At 45.1% G+C, this 16,671-nt stretch overlaps 1 protein-coding gene across 1 annotated transcript; it reads right to left on the bottom strand.

The window, feature by feature from the left end:
- Positions 1-104: 104 nt before the first annotated feature.
- slc7a7 (solute carrier family 7 member 7) lies at positions 105-16,618 on the bottom strand. The gene is made up of 10 exons (XM_055938310.1): positions 15,957-16,618; positions 13,340-13,992; positions 6,035-6,160; positions 5,639-5,783; positions 2,918-3,041; positions 2,631-2,734; positions 2,349-2,445; positions 1,773-1,922; positions 1,271-1,454; positions 105-943 (listed from the first exon to the last, which is right to left on the bottom strand). The coding sequence occupies exons 2-10, from the start codon at positions 13,842-13,844 to the stop codon at positions 867-869; spliced, it is 1,512 nt and encodes a 503-aa protein (XP_055794285.1). The 5' UTR covers positions 13,845-13,992; positions 15,957-16,618; the 3' UTR covers positions 105-866.
- Between the last annotated feature and the right edge of the window lie 53 nt (positions 16,619-16,671).

Here is a 16,671-nt window from a genome sequence, read left to right as displayed (position 1 = left end):
GCTGTTCTAAAACCTGGCCGATTTCTATACATTGCTCTGGTTACAACTACGGTCTGTATTCTACTCATCCATGGTGGGAATTTAGAAGAAAAAATGTCAAGTCATTTAACATTTATCAGTAATTTATTATAAATACAGTGTAAATACAATTTTACTATCCATCGACTCAACCAACCCCTTGCTTCACAAAGATCTTAAAAGCTTCAGGTGGGACAGACATTTACATAGAACACAAAAAAAGTTAAGAGCTACCTACATTCTATATTCTACTGTTCTAGTCCTCACTACAGGTGACGCCAAAGACAACCTTTCTTGTCAGCAGTGCTGTTTCAATGATCTACCTACCCACAGACAACAAATTAGCCCTCTAATTATATTTCTTTCCTACATGTATTCAGTATCTCATTTTTTTGTTATTCAATAACGACATTTTATTAATAACACTTCACAGGTATTAGTAGACTTATACCTCTGTGTTTACAAAGGCAGCCCCGTTCTGATATTTTGCCCAATTATCGGCAAAAGAGCTCATCTGATTGGTCAAAAGACCAATTGGGCTGCCTGTGCAGACGCAGCCTACATCGAAAGATCATAAATATCAGTATTTGAGTAAAACATGTAAGGCATAGGAATGGTTTAGTATTGATACTTAAGGAGTGTGTGTTTGTGGAACGTCCTCCTCAGAGGCAGCTGGAGTGTCATCGTCCAATGAACATGAACATATCATGGCGATGATTGGTTGGCCAGAGATTTGGTCCAATGAATGGCTGCCGTTTGAATCAGCCATCTGATCGACAGCCTGTGGCTGAGAGAAATACTGGCAAGGAGGTGTTTTGTGCGTCTTCAGTGTGTTGGTTCTTATCTCGTCACTCCAACTTTTCTATGACATCCAACTCGGTCACAACAGCATAGCACACCTTCTGAATCAACAGACCAAAGTTGGCTAGAGGGAGAGAGGGAGAGAGGATGAGAGACCTACCCATCAAATACATCATCAATGTAGTGACACTAGCAATAGCATGAGAAGTGCATTTTGGTTGAAGAATGTAGATGTAAAAAATTTAGGCATACAAAATAAAATACTTACATAACTCATGTCATACCAAACTAGGATCGTAAAATTCCAGTAATTTCCCCAAAGTTCCCAGGTTTACCAGAAATCCTGATTTGGTAGATTCCCCGGGAATTTCCAGAAACCCTGGGAATTTGGGTAAAGTCACCAGATTTTTGCAACCCTATACTAATTATCAAACATTCATCTGATTCTTACCAAAGAACCTGCGGAGCCACATGGGCCTTTTGGTGGCTGGAGTGTAGATACACAGGAAGTAAACGGGGACTCCTGATAGGGCGATGCCAATGCCAATCAGAGAGTTGATAGTGTCACTGTAGATGGGAACCACCACTAAGAACACGGTGCAGAAACAGAAGATGATCGGGAAGAACAGACTGAGCTGATAGAGGGAAAGAGAGAGAGAAAGAGAGAGAGAGGGAAAGAGGGAGAAAAAGACAGAGGGAAAGAGAGAGGGAAAGAGAGAGAAGAAGACAGAGAGAGGGAAAGAGAGAGAAGAAGAGTTGTCACAACTATCAAATAGGGTCTGATATTGACGTCAAACAGTGAAAGAGATTCAAAACTGTATCGTGAATTACAGTACAAACACTTCAGACGTTACAACACCAATGGAAGTTTGCATGTCAATGTGTCTATAGGCTGCAGTGTTTTGTGTTGAGTCTATTGGTGTTAAAGGTGAATGTGGGGACGATTGTGTTACCTTGAGGGGTCGGACTCTGTCTGGCTGTTTCCAGCGCAGGTACAGCTGTCCCAGGATAGACAGGCCCACAAAGAACCAGTAGCTGAAGCTGTAGTAGTTGATCAGTTTAAAGATGTCCTCCACACACAGATAGACCAGAGCCATGGCACCCTATAGTATAGAGCAACAGCACTACGTCAATATACTGTACATACAGACTCTATATTTCATAGACACTGTAGAAAGAGGGAGAGCTGAACACTACGGGACAGACGGACAAACAGTACGCTGAGAAGGCAGACAGACGCAACGCTGAGGCAGACAGAACAACGGGTTAAAATAAAGGACTGCTGAGACAGGTAGGCAGATTTCTGGGACAGACGGAACCCGGAGGCAGACAAAACAATGGGTCCGCATTTTTGGTAGACGCAGAAACAGAGCGTTGACACAGAACTCGGACAAATACAAAACCGAACAATGAAAACAGCCCATAAGACAATGGAAATGCACATTTTTCAACACAGACAATCAGACAGACGCACACACCCCCAGCCACACACAAAAACACACAGAGACTGGTTTTGCGGGATGACTGACGTTGAAGAGCAGTGCGGGGATGGGAGTGTAGCGGGTGACGTGGATCATGCAGAGGTAGTCTGGGAGATGGCCCTCCCTGGAGCCCACGAAGAACAGCCTGCAGGGAACACACACACACACCTGTCACACCCACCTCACTGCACCAAGTACACACACAGGGTTATCGCGTGTTGGTCAAATAAGGAGGAGAGGATCAGTGATAACAGTAACGATGAGGAAGAGGAGGACGATGATGTGATAATGATAGTTAAGACGCGTATCCGTCATGTCATTCTAACTCACCTGGAGGCAGCCAGGATAGAAGCGTTGAGTCCTCCAAAGCAGGAGAAAGCCACCGCTAGAGGGATGGTCCAGTTCATCACGCCAAACACCTGGTCTGCAAACGTCTGGGGGAATAAAAACAGAACCAATTCAAAACACTTACAGTACATCCTATGACAAAGTCATGTTGGGCTGATTCAATGGGATGATACTGCAGATGGAATTGTATACATCTGACGTACTGTATAGAACCGACTTTATGCTGTGTCATGTACAGGGAATCCTATTTCGATCCGAAGGGAACTTACCACAGCCACAGCGTCACTGTCCAGGATGGCGGGAATGGGCAGCACAGTGTAGTAGGCAACATTGGTCAGGATGTAGATCACCGTGACGATGGGCATGGAGATGGCGATGGCCAGGGGCAGGTTCCTGTAGATCACACAAACAAAACACCAGGGGGAGACAGAGACACTTAGATTTAGAAAACAACACAGCAAGTAGGAAAACATTTAAGTGGCTCGGATACATCCAGGGTTCTCCATGAGTGAACGGGTCAAGAGTTGAGTTGGAGGAGCAGGGGGAGGAGCAGAGAGAGGAGGCGGGGTGTGCTTGTCACATAATCTGCCTGAGAACTCCTGGAAGTAGCTTGTGATCCAGTCATGTCTGTCTTGCTCTATTTCATCAGCGTTTAAGTGTGTGAATCAGAGCCAAAGGGATCAGATAAATCCCTCCCTCAGGAGGAGGAGCCCCTCGCCTTCCCCTGCATAAAACATGACCACCCATTCAGTCAGTATGTTATCCCTTTCCATACCTCCCATCCTGGCCTCATCAATCACTACTACTTGACATTCTCTACCAATCACAACCACTCCATATATTCCTACATACTCCTACCCCTCTCCTTATTACACTTGCATCCTCTCATGTCTTCCCTTCATTCTACACCTATGCCCTCTCATCCTTTAACTCAGTGGTGTAAAGTACTTAAGGAGTACTTTAAAATATTTTTACAAAAGTATTTGGGGGGTTGATCTGCACTTTACTTTACTATACATATTTTATGACAACTTTGTCTTCACTACATTCCTAAAGAAAATAATGTACTTTTTACTCCATACATTTTCCCTGACAGCCAAAAGTATTAAATCAAATCAAACTTTGTCACATGCGCCGTCTACAAGTGTAGACCTTACTGTGAAATGCTTACTTACAAGCCCATAACCAACAGTGCAGTTCAATAAGAGTTAAGAAAATATTGACCAAATAAACTAAAGTAAAAATTAATAAAAAGTAACACAATAACGAGGCTATATATACAGGGGGTAATTTTAAGGGCTTTCCTCTGACACCACCTATTATATAGGTACTGGATTGCAGGAAGCTTGGCCCCAGTGATGCACTGGGCCGTACGCACTACCCTCTGTAGTGCCTTACGGTCAGATGCCGAGCAGTTGCCATACAGGCAGTGATACAACCGGTCAGGATGCTCTCGATGGTGCAGCTGTAGAACTTTTTGAGGATCTGAGGACCCATGCCAAATCTTTTCAGTCTCCTGTGGGGGAGAAGTTGTTGGCGTGCCCTCTTCACGACTGTCTTGGTGTGTTTGGACCATGATAGATTATTGTTGATGTGGACACCAAGGAACTTGAAAACTCTCGACCCGCTCCACTACAGCCCCGTTGATGTTAATGGGGACCCGTTCAGCCCGCCTTTTCCTGTAGTCCACGATCACCTCATTTGTCTTGCTCACATTGAGGGAGAGGTTGTTGTCCTGGCACCACACTGCCAGTTCTCTGACCTCCTCCCTATAGGCTGTCTCATCGTTGTGGGTGATCAGGCCTACCACTGTTGTGTCGTCAGCAAACTTAATGATGGTGTTGGAGTCGTGCTTGGCCACGCAGTCATGGGTGAACAGGGAGTACAGGAGAGAACTAAGTACAAATCCCTGAGGGGCCCCAGGGTTGAGGATCAGCGTGGCAGATGTGTTGTTGCCTACCCTTACCACCTGGGAGCGGCCTGTCAGGAAGTCCAGGATCCAGTTGCAGAGGGAGGTGTATAGTTCCAGGGTCCTTAGCTTAGTGATGACCTTCGTGGGCACTATGGTGTTGAACCCTGAACTGTAGTTGATGAACAGCATTCCCACATAGGTGTTCCTTTTGTCCAGGTGGGAAAGGGCAGTGTGGAGTGCGATTGAGATTGCGTCATCTGTGGATCTGTTGGGGCGGTATGCGAATTGGATGCGAATAGGGTATCCGGGAGGATGCGGTTGATGCCTTTCAAAACACTTCATGTCTTGCTCACATCGGCTGCCGAAAGCGTTATCACACAGTCATCCAGAACAGCTGGTGCTCTCGTGCATGCTTCAGTGTTGCTTGCTTCGAAGCGAGCATAAAAGGCATTTAGCTCGTCTGGTAGGCTCACTGGGAAGCTCCCGTCTGGGTTTCCCTGTGTAGTCCATAATAGTTTTCAAGCCGTGCCACCTCAGACGAGCGTCAGAGCCGGTGTAGTAGTTACATTTTCAAAGCTTAACAGGTCAGGAAAATAGTCCAATTCACGCACTTATCAAGAGTACCTCCCTGGTCATCCCTACTGCCTCTGATCTTTGTAAATTATGTCTGCGTGTTGTAGTGTTCCCCTGGCTACCCATATATTAAAATAACAAGGAATTTGTGCCTTCTGGTTTGCTTAATATAATCAATTTGAAATGATTTTTGATACTTAAGTATATTTTCCAATAACATTTACTTTGATACTTAAGTATATTTAAAACCAAATACTTTTAGACTTTTACTCAAGTAGTATTTTACTGGGTGACTTTCACTTGAGTCATTTTCTATTAAGGTGTCTTTACTCAGTTGTCTACTTTTTCCACCGCAGCCTTAACTCCTTCCATATCTCGAAGCCTCCATTCACTATACTCTCATTGCTACCCATCCTCTACTCCTTCACTACTCCTCATTCCTTACAGAGGGTTAACCCTTTGCCCACTGGTACCTTTATCCTGCCCTCCCTCTCTCCCCCCTAACCTCTCTGGGTTCTTGATCTCCTCAGTGACGAAGTTTAGTGTGTCCCATCCGGAGTAAGAGAACAGAGCCGAGTAAAGGGCCAGAGCTATGTTTCCTGGATCCGTCGACGAGCCCTCAAACATGCCCTCAAAGTTCTGTGTCTGACCTGAGGAACACACACACACACACGCATTATAACACGTACATAAATACATACATTCACTGGTGCAAATGAATGCATGTCAATATAAGATATAAATATGTAAAGTATGTCAAATAAACGTATGTGAAGGAACATGTCTGAGTGTTCACAGTGTGCATATCTGCCTGTGAATGTACCGTACAGTGGATGGATGGGTGAATATTTGTACGACATTAGTTATGTGTATTGAGCGTGAGACATCCTGGCATCGGTACCTTGGCTTATCTTGAACAGGCCGGTGATGATGACAGCGATGAGGGCGATGACCTTAGCATAGGTGAAGAAGTCCTGGACACGCGTCCCCCACTTCACATAGGCACAGTTCACAAAGGTCAGCAAACCTGTGGGAGAAACACAGACATTAAGATCTACATGCTACTGCGGAGTGAGAAAGAGAGACCGAGCGCACGCACACACACGCGCACACTGCATTGTGTGGCTGAGCTGCATGGGTCTGAGGTGCCTACTATAGCAACACCATTATGCCTCAGTGTAAGCTTATCGATCTACATAACGGGGTCCCTGAGAGTCAGAATTCCTTGTGGATGAGCAAGTTTGGACTCTGATTGGCCACTACGCTGACATGTCTGTGTGTGCGTGTTCTAGTGTTAGAGTCTGCGTAGCTTGAGGAAATGAGGCTGCTGACTGCAGCAGTCCAGCCAGTTGTTTTCCACAGAAGGAAAGAGCAGAGAGCAGACAGATAAAGTGCAATCCTTGAAATTATTTAAAGACCTCGACAAAACATCAGTCAAAGTACTAACATACTGACACACTGACTGACTGTCTAGCTTCCTGGCTGACTGACTGAAAAATACACACTGACTGCCTGACTGGCTAGCTACTGACAAATACACACTGACTGCCTGACTGGCTAGCTAACTGACAAATACACACTGACTGCCTGACTGGCTAGCTTACTGACAAATACAGACTGACTGCCTGACTGACTAGCTTACTGACAAATACAGACTGGCTGCCTGACTGACAAACTGACTGGCTTACTGACAGATACAGACTGGCTGACTGACTGTCCAATCGACTTACTGACAGATACAGACAGTTGCTAACTGTGTCCTTGTAGTACCCTGCTACCCCAGTTAAGAAAACATGTTTTCCAGTTAACCTTATCTCTCTCTCTCCTTATCAGTGTTTGTTCCTTCATGTTCATAAAGTTACATGGAGATAGATTTATAGGATGGTCCAGTCTGAATCATTACTGTTCTCCCTTTCAATGAGATTGAATATGTATTCAATGTATCCCTCATTTCAAAATGGTGACATTCCAAACGTCACCCTATTCCCTATGCAGTAAACTACTTTTGATCAGTGCCGTTTTAGACACACCCTATATATCTCACACACTACATCACGTTTAGTGAGCCTTTAAAATACTCTAAATGCTCCTCAGCAATATATTCATGCAAAGCACCCATTATGTCATGTACCATACAGTGTTTGCCTAAACGATTAACACTCAAGTTCATATCACAACTCAGCAAAAAAAGAAACGTCCTCTCACTTTCAACTGCGTTTATTTTCAGCAAACTTAACATGTGTTAATATTTGTATGAACATAAGATTCAACAACTGAGACAAACTGAACAAGTTCCACAGACATGTGACTAACAGAAATGGAATAATGTGTCCCTGAACAAAGAGGGGGGTCAAAATCAAAAGTAACAGTTAGTATCTGGTGTGGCCACCAGCTGCATTAAGTACTGCAGTGCATCTCCTCATCATGGACTGCACCAGATTTGCCAGTTTTTGCTGTGAGATGTTACCCCACTCTTCCACCAAGGCACCTGCAAGTTCCCGGAAATTTCTGGGGGGGAATGGCCCTGGCCCCTCACCCTCCGATCTCAACAGGTCCCAGACTTGCTCAATGGGATTGAGATCCGGGCTCTTCGCTGGCCATGGCAGAACACTGACATTCCTGTCTTGCAGGAAATCACGCACAGAACGAGCAGTGTGGCTGGTGGCATTGTCATGCTGGAGGGTCATGTCAGGATGAGCCTGCAGGAAGGGTAACACATGAGGGAGGAGGATGTCTTCCCTGTAACGCACAGTGTTGAAATTGCCTGCAATGACAACAAGCTCAGTCCGATGATGCTGTGACACACCGCCCCAGACCATGACGGACCCTCTACCTCCAAAACGTCCCGCTCCAGAGTACAGGCCTTGGTGTAATGCTCATTCCTTCGACAATGAATGCGAATCCGACTATCACCCTTGGTGAGACAAAACTCGTCAGTGAAGAACAGTTTTTGCCAGACCTGTCTGGTCCAGCGAAAGTGGATTTGTGCCCATAGGCGACGTTGTTGCCGGTGATGTCTGGTGAGGACCTGCCTTACGACAGGCCTACAAGCCCTCAGTCCAGCCTCTCTCAGCCTATTGCGGACAGTCTGAGCCCTGATGGAGGGATTGAGCGTTCCTGGTGTAACTCGGGCAGTTGTTGTTGCCATCCTGTACCTGTCCCGCAGGTGTGATGTTCGGATGTACCGATCCTGTGCAGGTGTTGTTACACGTGGTCTGCCACTGCGAGTACGATCAGCTGTCCGTCCTGTCTCCCTGTAGCGCTGCCTTAGGCGTGTCACAGTATGAACATGGCAATTTATTGCCCTGGCCACATCTGCAGTCCTCATGCCTCCTTGCAGCATGCCTAAGGCACGTTCACGCAGATGAGCAGGGACCCTGGGCATCTTTCTTTTGGTGTTTTTCCAGAGTCAGTAGAAAGGCCTCTTTAGTGTCCTAGGTTTTCATAACAGTGACCTTAATTGCCTACCGTCTGTAAACTGTTAGTGTCTTTACGACCGTTCCACAGGTGCATGTTCATTAATTGTTTATGGTTCATTGAACAAGCATGGGAAACAGCGTTTGAACCCTTTACAATGAAGATCTGTGAAGTTATTTTGATTTTACTAATCATCTTTGAAAGAGAGGGTCCTGAAAAAGGAGGTTCATAATACCGCCATGCGGTTTTCCTAGTTTTGTTACATTGTCAGTGCCCTAATTGTAACCATAAATATACGCATACAGGCCAATGTACATCATTGACCATAACACCATCTCCCCTTCCTCCCCCATAACCACTGGGGAACCATAACACCATCTCCAGCTTCCTCCCACAAACAAGGTATGAAGAGACATGAAGACATAGACCAAAACAGCCTCCTATAAATAGGAGGTATTCTTAGCTTTCCTGCAGTCAAATTACCAAATTGCATTCTAGTGGCCTCATAGGTGGAATGTTATGAATATTTTTCATAATTAATAAACATTTTTAAAAACCTGCAGAAAATCCAGTGTTTCTATGTCAAATGGTTTTGTTATACACTATACAGTGGCTTGCGAAAGTATTCAACCCCCTTGGCATTCTTCCTATTTTATTGCTTTACAACCTGGAATTAAAATAGATTTTTTTGGGGGGGGGGGGGTTGTATGTATCTCTTGATTTACACAACATGCAAAATATTTTTTCTTGTGAAACAAACAAGAAATAAGACTAAAAAACTGAAAACTTGAGCTTGCATAACTCTTCACTCCACCAAAGTCAATACTTTGTAGAGCAACCTTTTGCAGAAATTACAGCTGCAAGTCTCTTGGGGTATGTCTCTATAAGCTTGGCACATCTAGCCACTGGGATGTTTGCCCATTCTTCAAGGCAAAACTGCTCCAGCTCCTTCAATTTGGATGGGTTTTGATGGTGTACAGCAATCTTTAAGTCATACCACAGACTCTCAATTGGATTAAGGTCTGGGCTTTGACTAGGTCATTCCAAGACATTGAAATGTTTCCCCTTAAACCACTTAAGTGTTGCTTTAGCAGTATGCTTAGGGTCATTGTCCTGCTGGAAGGTGAACCTCCGTCCCAGTCTCAAATCTCTGGAAGACTGAAACAGGTTTCCCGTATTTAGCGCCATCCATCATTCCTTCAATTCTGACCAGTTTCCCAGTCTCTGCCGATGAAAAACATCCCCACAGCATGATGCTGCCACCACCATCCTTCACTGTGGGCATGGTGTTCTCGGGGTGATGAGAAGTGTTGGGTTTGAGTCAGACATAGTGTTTTCCTTGATGGCCAATAAGCTCTGACCAGAGTACCTTCTTCCATATGTTTGGGGAGTCTCACACATGCCTTTTGGAGAACACCAAACGTGTTCGCTTATTTTTTTCTTTAAGCAATGGCATTTTTCTGGCCACTCTTCCGTAAAGCCCAGCTCTGTGGAGTGTACGGCTTAAAGTGGTTCTATGGACAGATACTCCAATCTCCGCTTTGCAGCTCCTTCAGGGATATCTTTGGTCTCTTTTTTGCTTCTCTGATTAATACCCTCTTTCAATTTTTGAATAATGTATTTAATGGTGCTCCGTAGGATGTTCAAAGTTTCTGATATTTTTTTTTATAACCCAACCCTGATCTGTTCTTCACAACTTTGTCTCTGACCTGTTTGGAGAGCTCCTTGGTCTTCATAGTGCCGCTTGCTTGGTGGTGCCCCTTGCTTAGCGGAGTTGCAGACTCTGGGACCTTTCAGAACAGGTGTATATATACTGAGATCATGTGAAAGATCATGTGACACTTAAATAAAGTCCACCTGTGTGCAATCTAACTAATTATGTGACTTCTACATTTACATTTACATTTAAGTCATTTAGCAGACGCTCTTATCCAGAGCGACTTACAAATTGGTGCATTCACCTTATGACATCCACTTCTGAAGGTCATTGGTTGAACCATATCTTATTTAGGGGCTTCATAGCAAGGGGGGTGAAGACATATGCACCAACCACTTTTCAGTTATAAATATTGTTTAACCAAGTAATTTTTTTCATTTCACTTCACCAATTTGAACTATTTTGTGTATGTCCATTACATGAAATCCAAATAAAAATTCATTTAAATTACAGGTTGTAATGCAACAAAATAAGTAGAATCGTTTCGCAAGGCACTGTATATACAAAAGTATGTGGACACCCCTTAAAATTAGTGCATTTGGCCATTTCAGCAACACCTGTTGCTGACAGGTGTATAAAATCGAGCACACAGATATGCAATCTCCATAGACAAACATCGGCAGAGCTGCCCCATGCAACTGTAAGTGCTGTTATTGGGAAGCGAAGTGGTAGGCCACAGATATTCACAGAACGGGACGACGAGTGCTGAAAAATAATCGTCTGTCCTCGTTTGCAACACTCACTACCGAGTTCCAAACTGCCTCTGGAAGCAACGTCAGCACAATAAATGTTCGACGGGAAATTAAATGGGTTTCCATGGCCGAGCAGCCGCACACAAGCCTAAGATCACCATGCGCAATGCTAAGAGTTGGCTGGAGTGGTGTAAAGCTTCCTGCCATTGGACTCTGGAGCAGTGGAAACGCGTTCTCTGGAATGACGAATGACGCTTTATTATGTGGCAGTCTGACGGACAAATCTGGATTTGGCGGATGACAGGAGAACGCTACCTGCCCCAATGCATAGTGCCAACTGTAAAGTTTGGTGGAGGAGGAATAACGGTCTGGGGCTGTTTTTCATGATTCGGGCCCCTTAGTTTCAGTGAAGGGAAATCTTAACGGTACAGCAGACAATGACATTGTAGACAATTCTGTTCTCTCAACTTTGTGGCAATAGTTTGGGGAAGGACCTTTCCTGTTTCATCATGACAATGATCCCGTGCACAAAACGAGTTCCATACAGAAATGGTTTGTCGAGATCAGTGTGGATGAACTTGACTGGCCTGCACAGAGCCCTATTATGCAGACTGAGAGCCAGGACTAACAACATCAGTGCCGACCTCACTAATGCTCTTGTGGCTGAATGGAAGCAAGTCCCTGCTGCAATCTTCCAACATCAAGAGGACAGCCTTCCATGAAGAGTGGAGGCTGTTATAGCAGCGGGTGGGAGGGTGTAGATCTAGTTGGTCCTGTTGGATAGTCTAGATCTGGACCAGATGTGAGGGGAGATCAAAATAAGGGGAAGATTGACACCTGCCATGGTTCGCGCAGTCCTGTGGTGTATGGAGTACTCCTAACCACTGATACAGGATCAGGTATTTTTCAATCAGCCTGATGGTTAAGGTTGGGGTTGACAGTAGGGTAATCTGATCCTAGATCTGTGGTAATAGCTCATTTCTACCTGGGGGTGTTTCTGGTCTTTGAAGTCCCCTAACGCCTGTAACCACTGATACAGGATCAGGTATTTTCCCCATCCACTTGATGGTTAAGGTAAGGATGGGGTGCAGAGAAATCTGATCCTAGAATTGCGGTTATGGTTCACCTCTTTGCCATGCTTCAAGACTGGAGTCAGAGTCTTGAAGTAGAAAGGATTTTTACCTTTTTAACTAGCAGCTATCAGCACATTCACAGTCCTCAAAGCATTGTTTATCTAAGTGTGTGTGTTGTAATTAGATGATTGAGTGTCAATTATTACTTTAGTGATTTTTTGAAACTTGAAGGAGAAGGCTTATCCCTTTTAGTAAATATTGTAACAGTGTTCCACCTGATTGCCGTAGTAGTGGTGTTCTGTATCTGTCCCAGACCTCCGTCTAGTTGACCCAAGGTTCCATCCTGTTGTTTGTTATTTTTATATATTTTTTTTATTTAAGCTTTATTTAACTAGGCATGTCCATTAAGAACAAATTCTTATTTACAATGACAGCCAACCCTGGCCACGCCCTAACCCGGACGACGTTGGGCCAATTGTGCCCGGCCCGATGGGAATCCCAATCCCTGCCGGTTGTGATACAGCCTGGAATCGAACCAGGGTCTGTAGTGATACCGCTAGCACTGAGATGCAGTGCCGTAGACCGCTGCGGCCACTCGGGAGCCCCTATCAATCTGTTCCAGTAGTCTGTCTTATACGTAACCTACTAATGTCCGTCAAACTCACAAGAATAATATGACTAATAATATATGTGGTCCAGTTAATCTGCTAGAACAATATCCATGTCTCAACACTCCCTCCACATTACCTTACTAATCTCTATTCGTCTTGTCTCCCTTGGTTTATAAATGATCAATTTACAGTACACTATTGTCATGAGTCACGGGCTACGCTTGCAGTTTTATCTGGCTCAGGTCATGTGATAAGACAAGTCACACAGACATTTTCACATAGTTGACTGGATTCTCCTTTCCCCTATCTTCGGTCTTTTAGACAGGAAGCACGCGTTGTAGTCTGTTGTCTCTGTCCTCCCTTCGCTGTTCCTCTCTCCACCTCTCTAGTGTTCCCTTCGGTTGCTGAGGTGCTGACGTGGGTATTCCGTGATTTACTTTCTGTTCCCCTTTTCCACAAAGAGAAGCGCATAAACCCATATGTCCACGTTTAGCACAAACGGGACTGTGAACGCACACACAGTCAGTATGCAAAGTCCTTGCCCATACTATGGTTGGGGCCCAGAGTTTTTCTTGATCAGTTCCAGTGGTTAGGAAAAACCCAGGGCCCAAGCTATAGTAGAGACAGTGGAACAGTACTGCACCAACACACCAACAAGAACCCCCCCCCCCTACACAATGACTATAACATACTCACATATACAGGCTGCTGCCAGCATGCGGTTAGCCAGATAGGGGGCGATGCAGGTGGGGAAGACGGGCTGCACCATGTAGTTAGAGAAGGTGATGGCTATAACTGCCTGGCTGGTGGGCTCTATGATCAACAGGGAAGTCCACAGCCTGATGAAGGCCAGGAACCCTCCGAAGGCCTCCAGGATGTAAGCATAACTGGCCCCTGACTTGGTGATGGTGGTCCCCAGCTCGGCATAACACAAGGCCCCGAACACAGAGAAGATACCGCCGATGGTCCACACTACCAGCGACAGCCCATAGGAGGCGCTGTAGATTAAGACGCCTTTAGGCGAGACGAAGATGCCCGAGCCGATCATGTTGCCCACGATGAGACACACGCCGTTCAGGAGAGAGATCTCCTTCTTCAGCTTCATGGAATCGTTTTCGCCCCCCGAGTCGCCCGACTTGAGCGAGGGCGACCTGCCGTTGGTGGCGTGTGCTTGCGTGGGGGCGGGGCTGTAGGACGCCATTGTGGTGGAGTGGAGGTTGGAGATGGGATGTGGGGAAGTGAGCAACAGTGATTGGACCAGGTGGCCGTCAATCAGTCAGTTGGCGGAGAGGATTGGTTATAAGAGCTTAGGTAAAGTTGTTTTCCAGCTATGAGGGTCCCTCTGACATCTGTGGAAAAAAGAGACATACAAGAGTGTTTGGGTGTTGCCGTGGAAACCAAGCTGTCATCAAATGGAACCTTCAGTTCTTTTTCTTTTTTTTGTACATAAATGTTTGTTTGTATGATACCTTGGTAACTAACTGACAATTCACAAACACAAATGTTAACAGATACACACACACACGCTGTTGGTTATCGGATAGGGTTTCACAGATGGCAATTTGAGAGCCATTAGGGGTTTTAGTAAATGACCTTTTAAGCTTAAGTGTATTGACAGAGTGAGAGAGAGAGAGAGAGAGAGAGGCACACAGGCCTGACAACACTATAACGTTCATTACCGGCCGTCACTGACTGCCGATGTGATATTTTTAGCCTTAACTGTAACTATTCTACAGTGACATACACCAAGCTTTGTTAGGAGTCAACAGCATGCTGAACCGAAGCGTCATGTTCTGCAAAGTTCATTACCTTCAGCAGCCTGCATGGAGCTTGAATGACTAGACACATGCTGTGTTAATGCATCTTAGCGCATCAGCTGCAGTATATCACACATGCTCAGTCACGACAGACAGCACATGAACAAAACAACACATCACACTGCTCTGTGTGAGAGAGGGGACAGGGCCGGGCAGGGGTCCTGGGCTAGCTACAGTTTTATCACATACACACACACATACTGCTCTGTGTGAGAGAGGGGACAGGGCAAGGGCCACCAGCTACTTAATGGCTATTTCTGGTACAAGATAAGTTGTTTTGGGGATGCCTGAAGGGTAGGGGAGGGAGTTGATTGAAAAACATATGAACAGACCACGGAACTGTGTCGTAGTGAACAATAACGCTGATTGGACTGGATGAGCAGTACTTGGCCTGTAGAGCAAGACAGGGGATGATAAAACACAGAATAAGACCAAAACACAATTAGGCCAGAAGCAAACCTTAACAGGAGACTGGTAGAGACAAAGAGAGCAATGAAGTAGATAGACATATTGACCAATTGATAGAAAAAGAACACATACTATCAGAAGAGAAAAAGTTATTGGAGAAAACAAGTGGGAGTGAATGAGTGCGTGAGAGAGAGAGAGAGAGAATCAGAGTCATAATCTATAGATCTGTGTGGCTCTGGAGAAAAACAATTACAACACAAAACAACAGGTCAATGATAGGCAGTCATATTATACCACAGGGACAGAATATCGTCCTCCTGACACAGGAAGTAAAAACAGGTCTGATCACATGAATCAATCTTACACCATTAAAAACGCCAGGAAAAGAGAGCTCGAATGAATACAGTGGAGACGTAGGCTACACGGTCCGTGGTGGGGTTGAGACGGGGTGGGGGAGAAGGGGAGAGATGGTGCAGATAGATAGACAGCCCTGGCATGTGAGCTCAGTTCAAAAGAAAGAGTGATTGCGAGGGAGGACAGTAGATAGCCAAGTCTCGGCACGTGATTACAAAGGGCAGGGCAGAAGGGCAGGAGACGTTCACAAGTAGAGGCTCTGGAAGTGAGGTGCAAGGTCCAAGCAGGCACTGATAAGTAGTCTACTCAAAGAGATACCACTCAAGGTTGCTGTGTCCTACCTGAAATATATGTTCTCGCTCTCTCTCTCTCTCTGATCTCTATTCTTCTCTCTCGCTCACTCTCTCAAAACTAGAAATAAACTATTCAGTATGACAAGTTGGCAGAAATCATTTGGCCAACTCAGAGCTTATTCATTGCAGAGCTGGCAAAGCTGCAGAGTTGGCAGAGCGCATTTTATTGATGAGCATTAGCTACATAGGAATGCCTTTAGAAGTTCATATGTAATGTAATGATAGCTCCTGGGGGGAAAAACACATGTTGAACAGATAGTAAAATGTACAATTACAGCCAAACTACATTCTCTGTGTTTGAAATACATAATATAAATGTAAAACCCTGCATTGCTACTGTAGGTTAGTTAGGTTACACGCCAATTAATTCAGAGGTTTTACCTTTTCCAGGTGGCTATAGTTGAACTTGGCGTCCTTTCCTTGGGTGTCCTCTTGCTCTTCTTCTCGAAAGCCTATGTGGCAGCTTTTTATACCACGTTCATTTCTTCCCTCATTGTTTTACTCACTATTGTAACAAAGTGATCAAACTATCTCTGTGCGCTCTCAACTGATGCCCTTCCCCATCTGTCCGTCACGCCGCGTCCTCTGCTCTGACTCGTTGGCTTCAGCCACCCTGCTCGCCCTCTGAAGGTACACAATTAATCAGCTGATGAACTTCTGTTTTCTGTCCCAGATGCTACCAAGGAGACGGGGAAAAGAAGAGGAGGGAGATGGAGGAGGGACTGCGTTTATAATGTCACCGTGTTCTGATAATGGGTTTCACTGCTAAATTAATTGTGTCCCGTTAAATTGATGAATAATGCAGTAACAGGCCTGATCATGTTTACTCGGCTATTCAAAAGTGTACCCGGTGTGAACTGGCTGGTTTAGCGGTGCGCGCCAGTAGCATTTTAGAGGGACCCTGGTTGAAGCCCAGGTTGGGAGCGAGGAAAAGAACGGAAGCAATACTGTAACACAAGTTAACGCATACTTTCTGCTGTGGCAATTAAAGTCAACGTGACCCTTTAATTCTTGTTTTAGCCTACCAGTTGATGGTGATGCTTGTTTTAGTTTTGGGCTATTATGTTAGGCAATGCTGTTGTTGTTGATGTTTCTT

The sequence above is a fragment of the Salvelinus fontinalis genome, chromosome 11 (assembly GCF_029448725.1).
Source record: "Salvelinus fontinalis isolate EN_2023a chromosome 11, ASM2944872v1, whole genome shotgun sequence".
Taxonomy (NCBI): domain Eukaryota; kingdom Metazoa; phylum Chordata; class Actinopteri; order Salmoniformes; family Salmonidae; genus Salvelinus; species Salvelinus fontinalis.
The sequence above is the reverse complement of the archived record's forward strand: the minus strand, read 5'-3'. Positions and strand labels throughout refer to the sequence as shown.

Excerpts from the sequence above, each read along its gene's own strand:
- slc7a7 (XM_055938310.1), bottom strand. The coding sequence starts at position 13,844 with ATGGCGTCCTACAGCCCCGCCCCCACGCAAGCACACGCCACCAACGGC. Across the intron at positions 6,161-13,339 it reads GCTGGCAGCAGCCTGTATAT|GTTTGCTGACCTTTGTGAAC; the intron begins GTGAGTATGTTA and ends TTTCTCCCACAG. Across the intron at positions 1,923-2,348 it reads TCCCCGCACTGCTCTTCAAC|GGTGCCATGGCTCTGGTCTA; the intron begins GTCAGTCATCCC and ends TCTATACTATAG.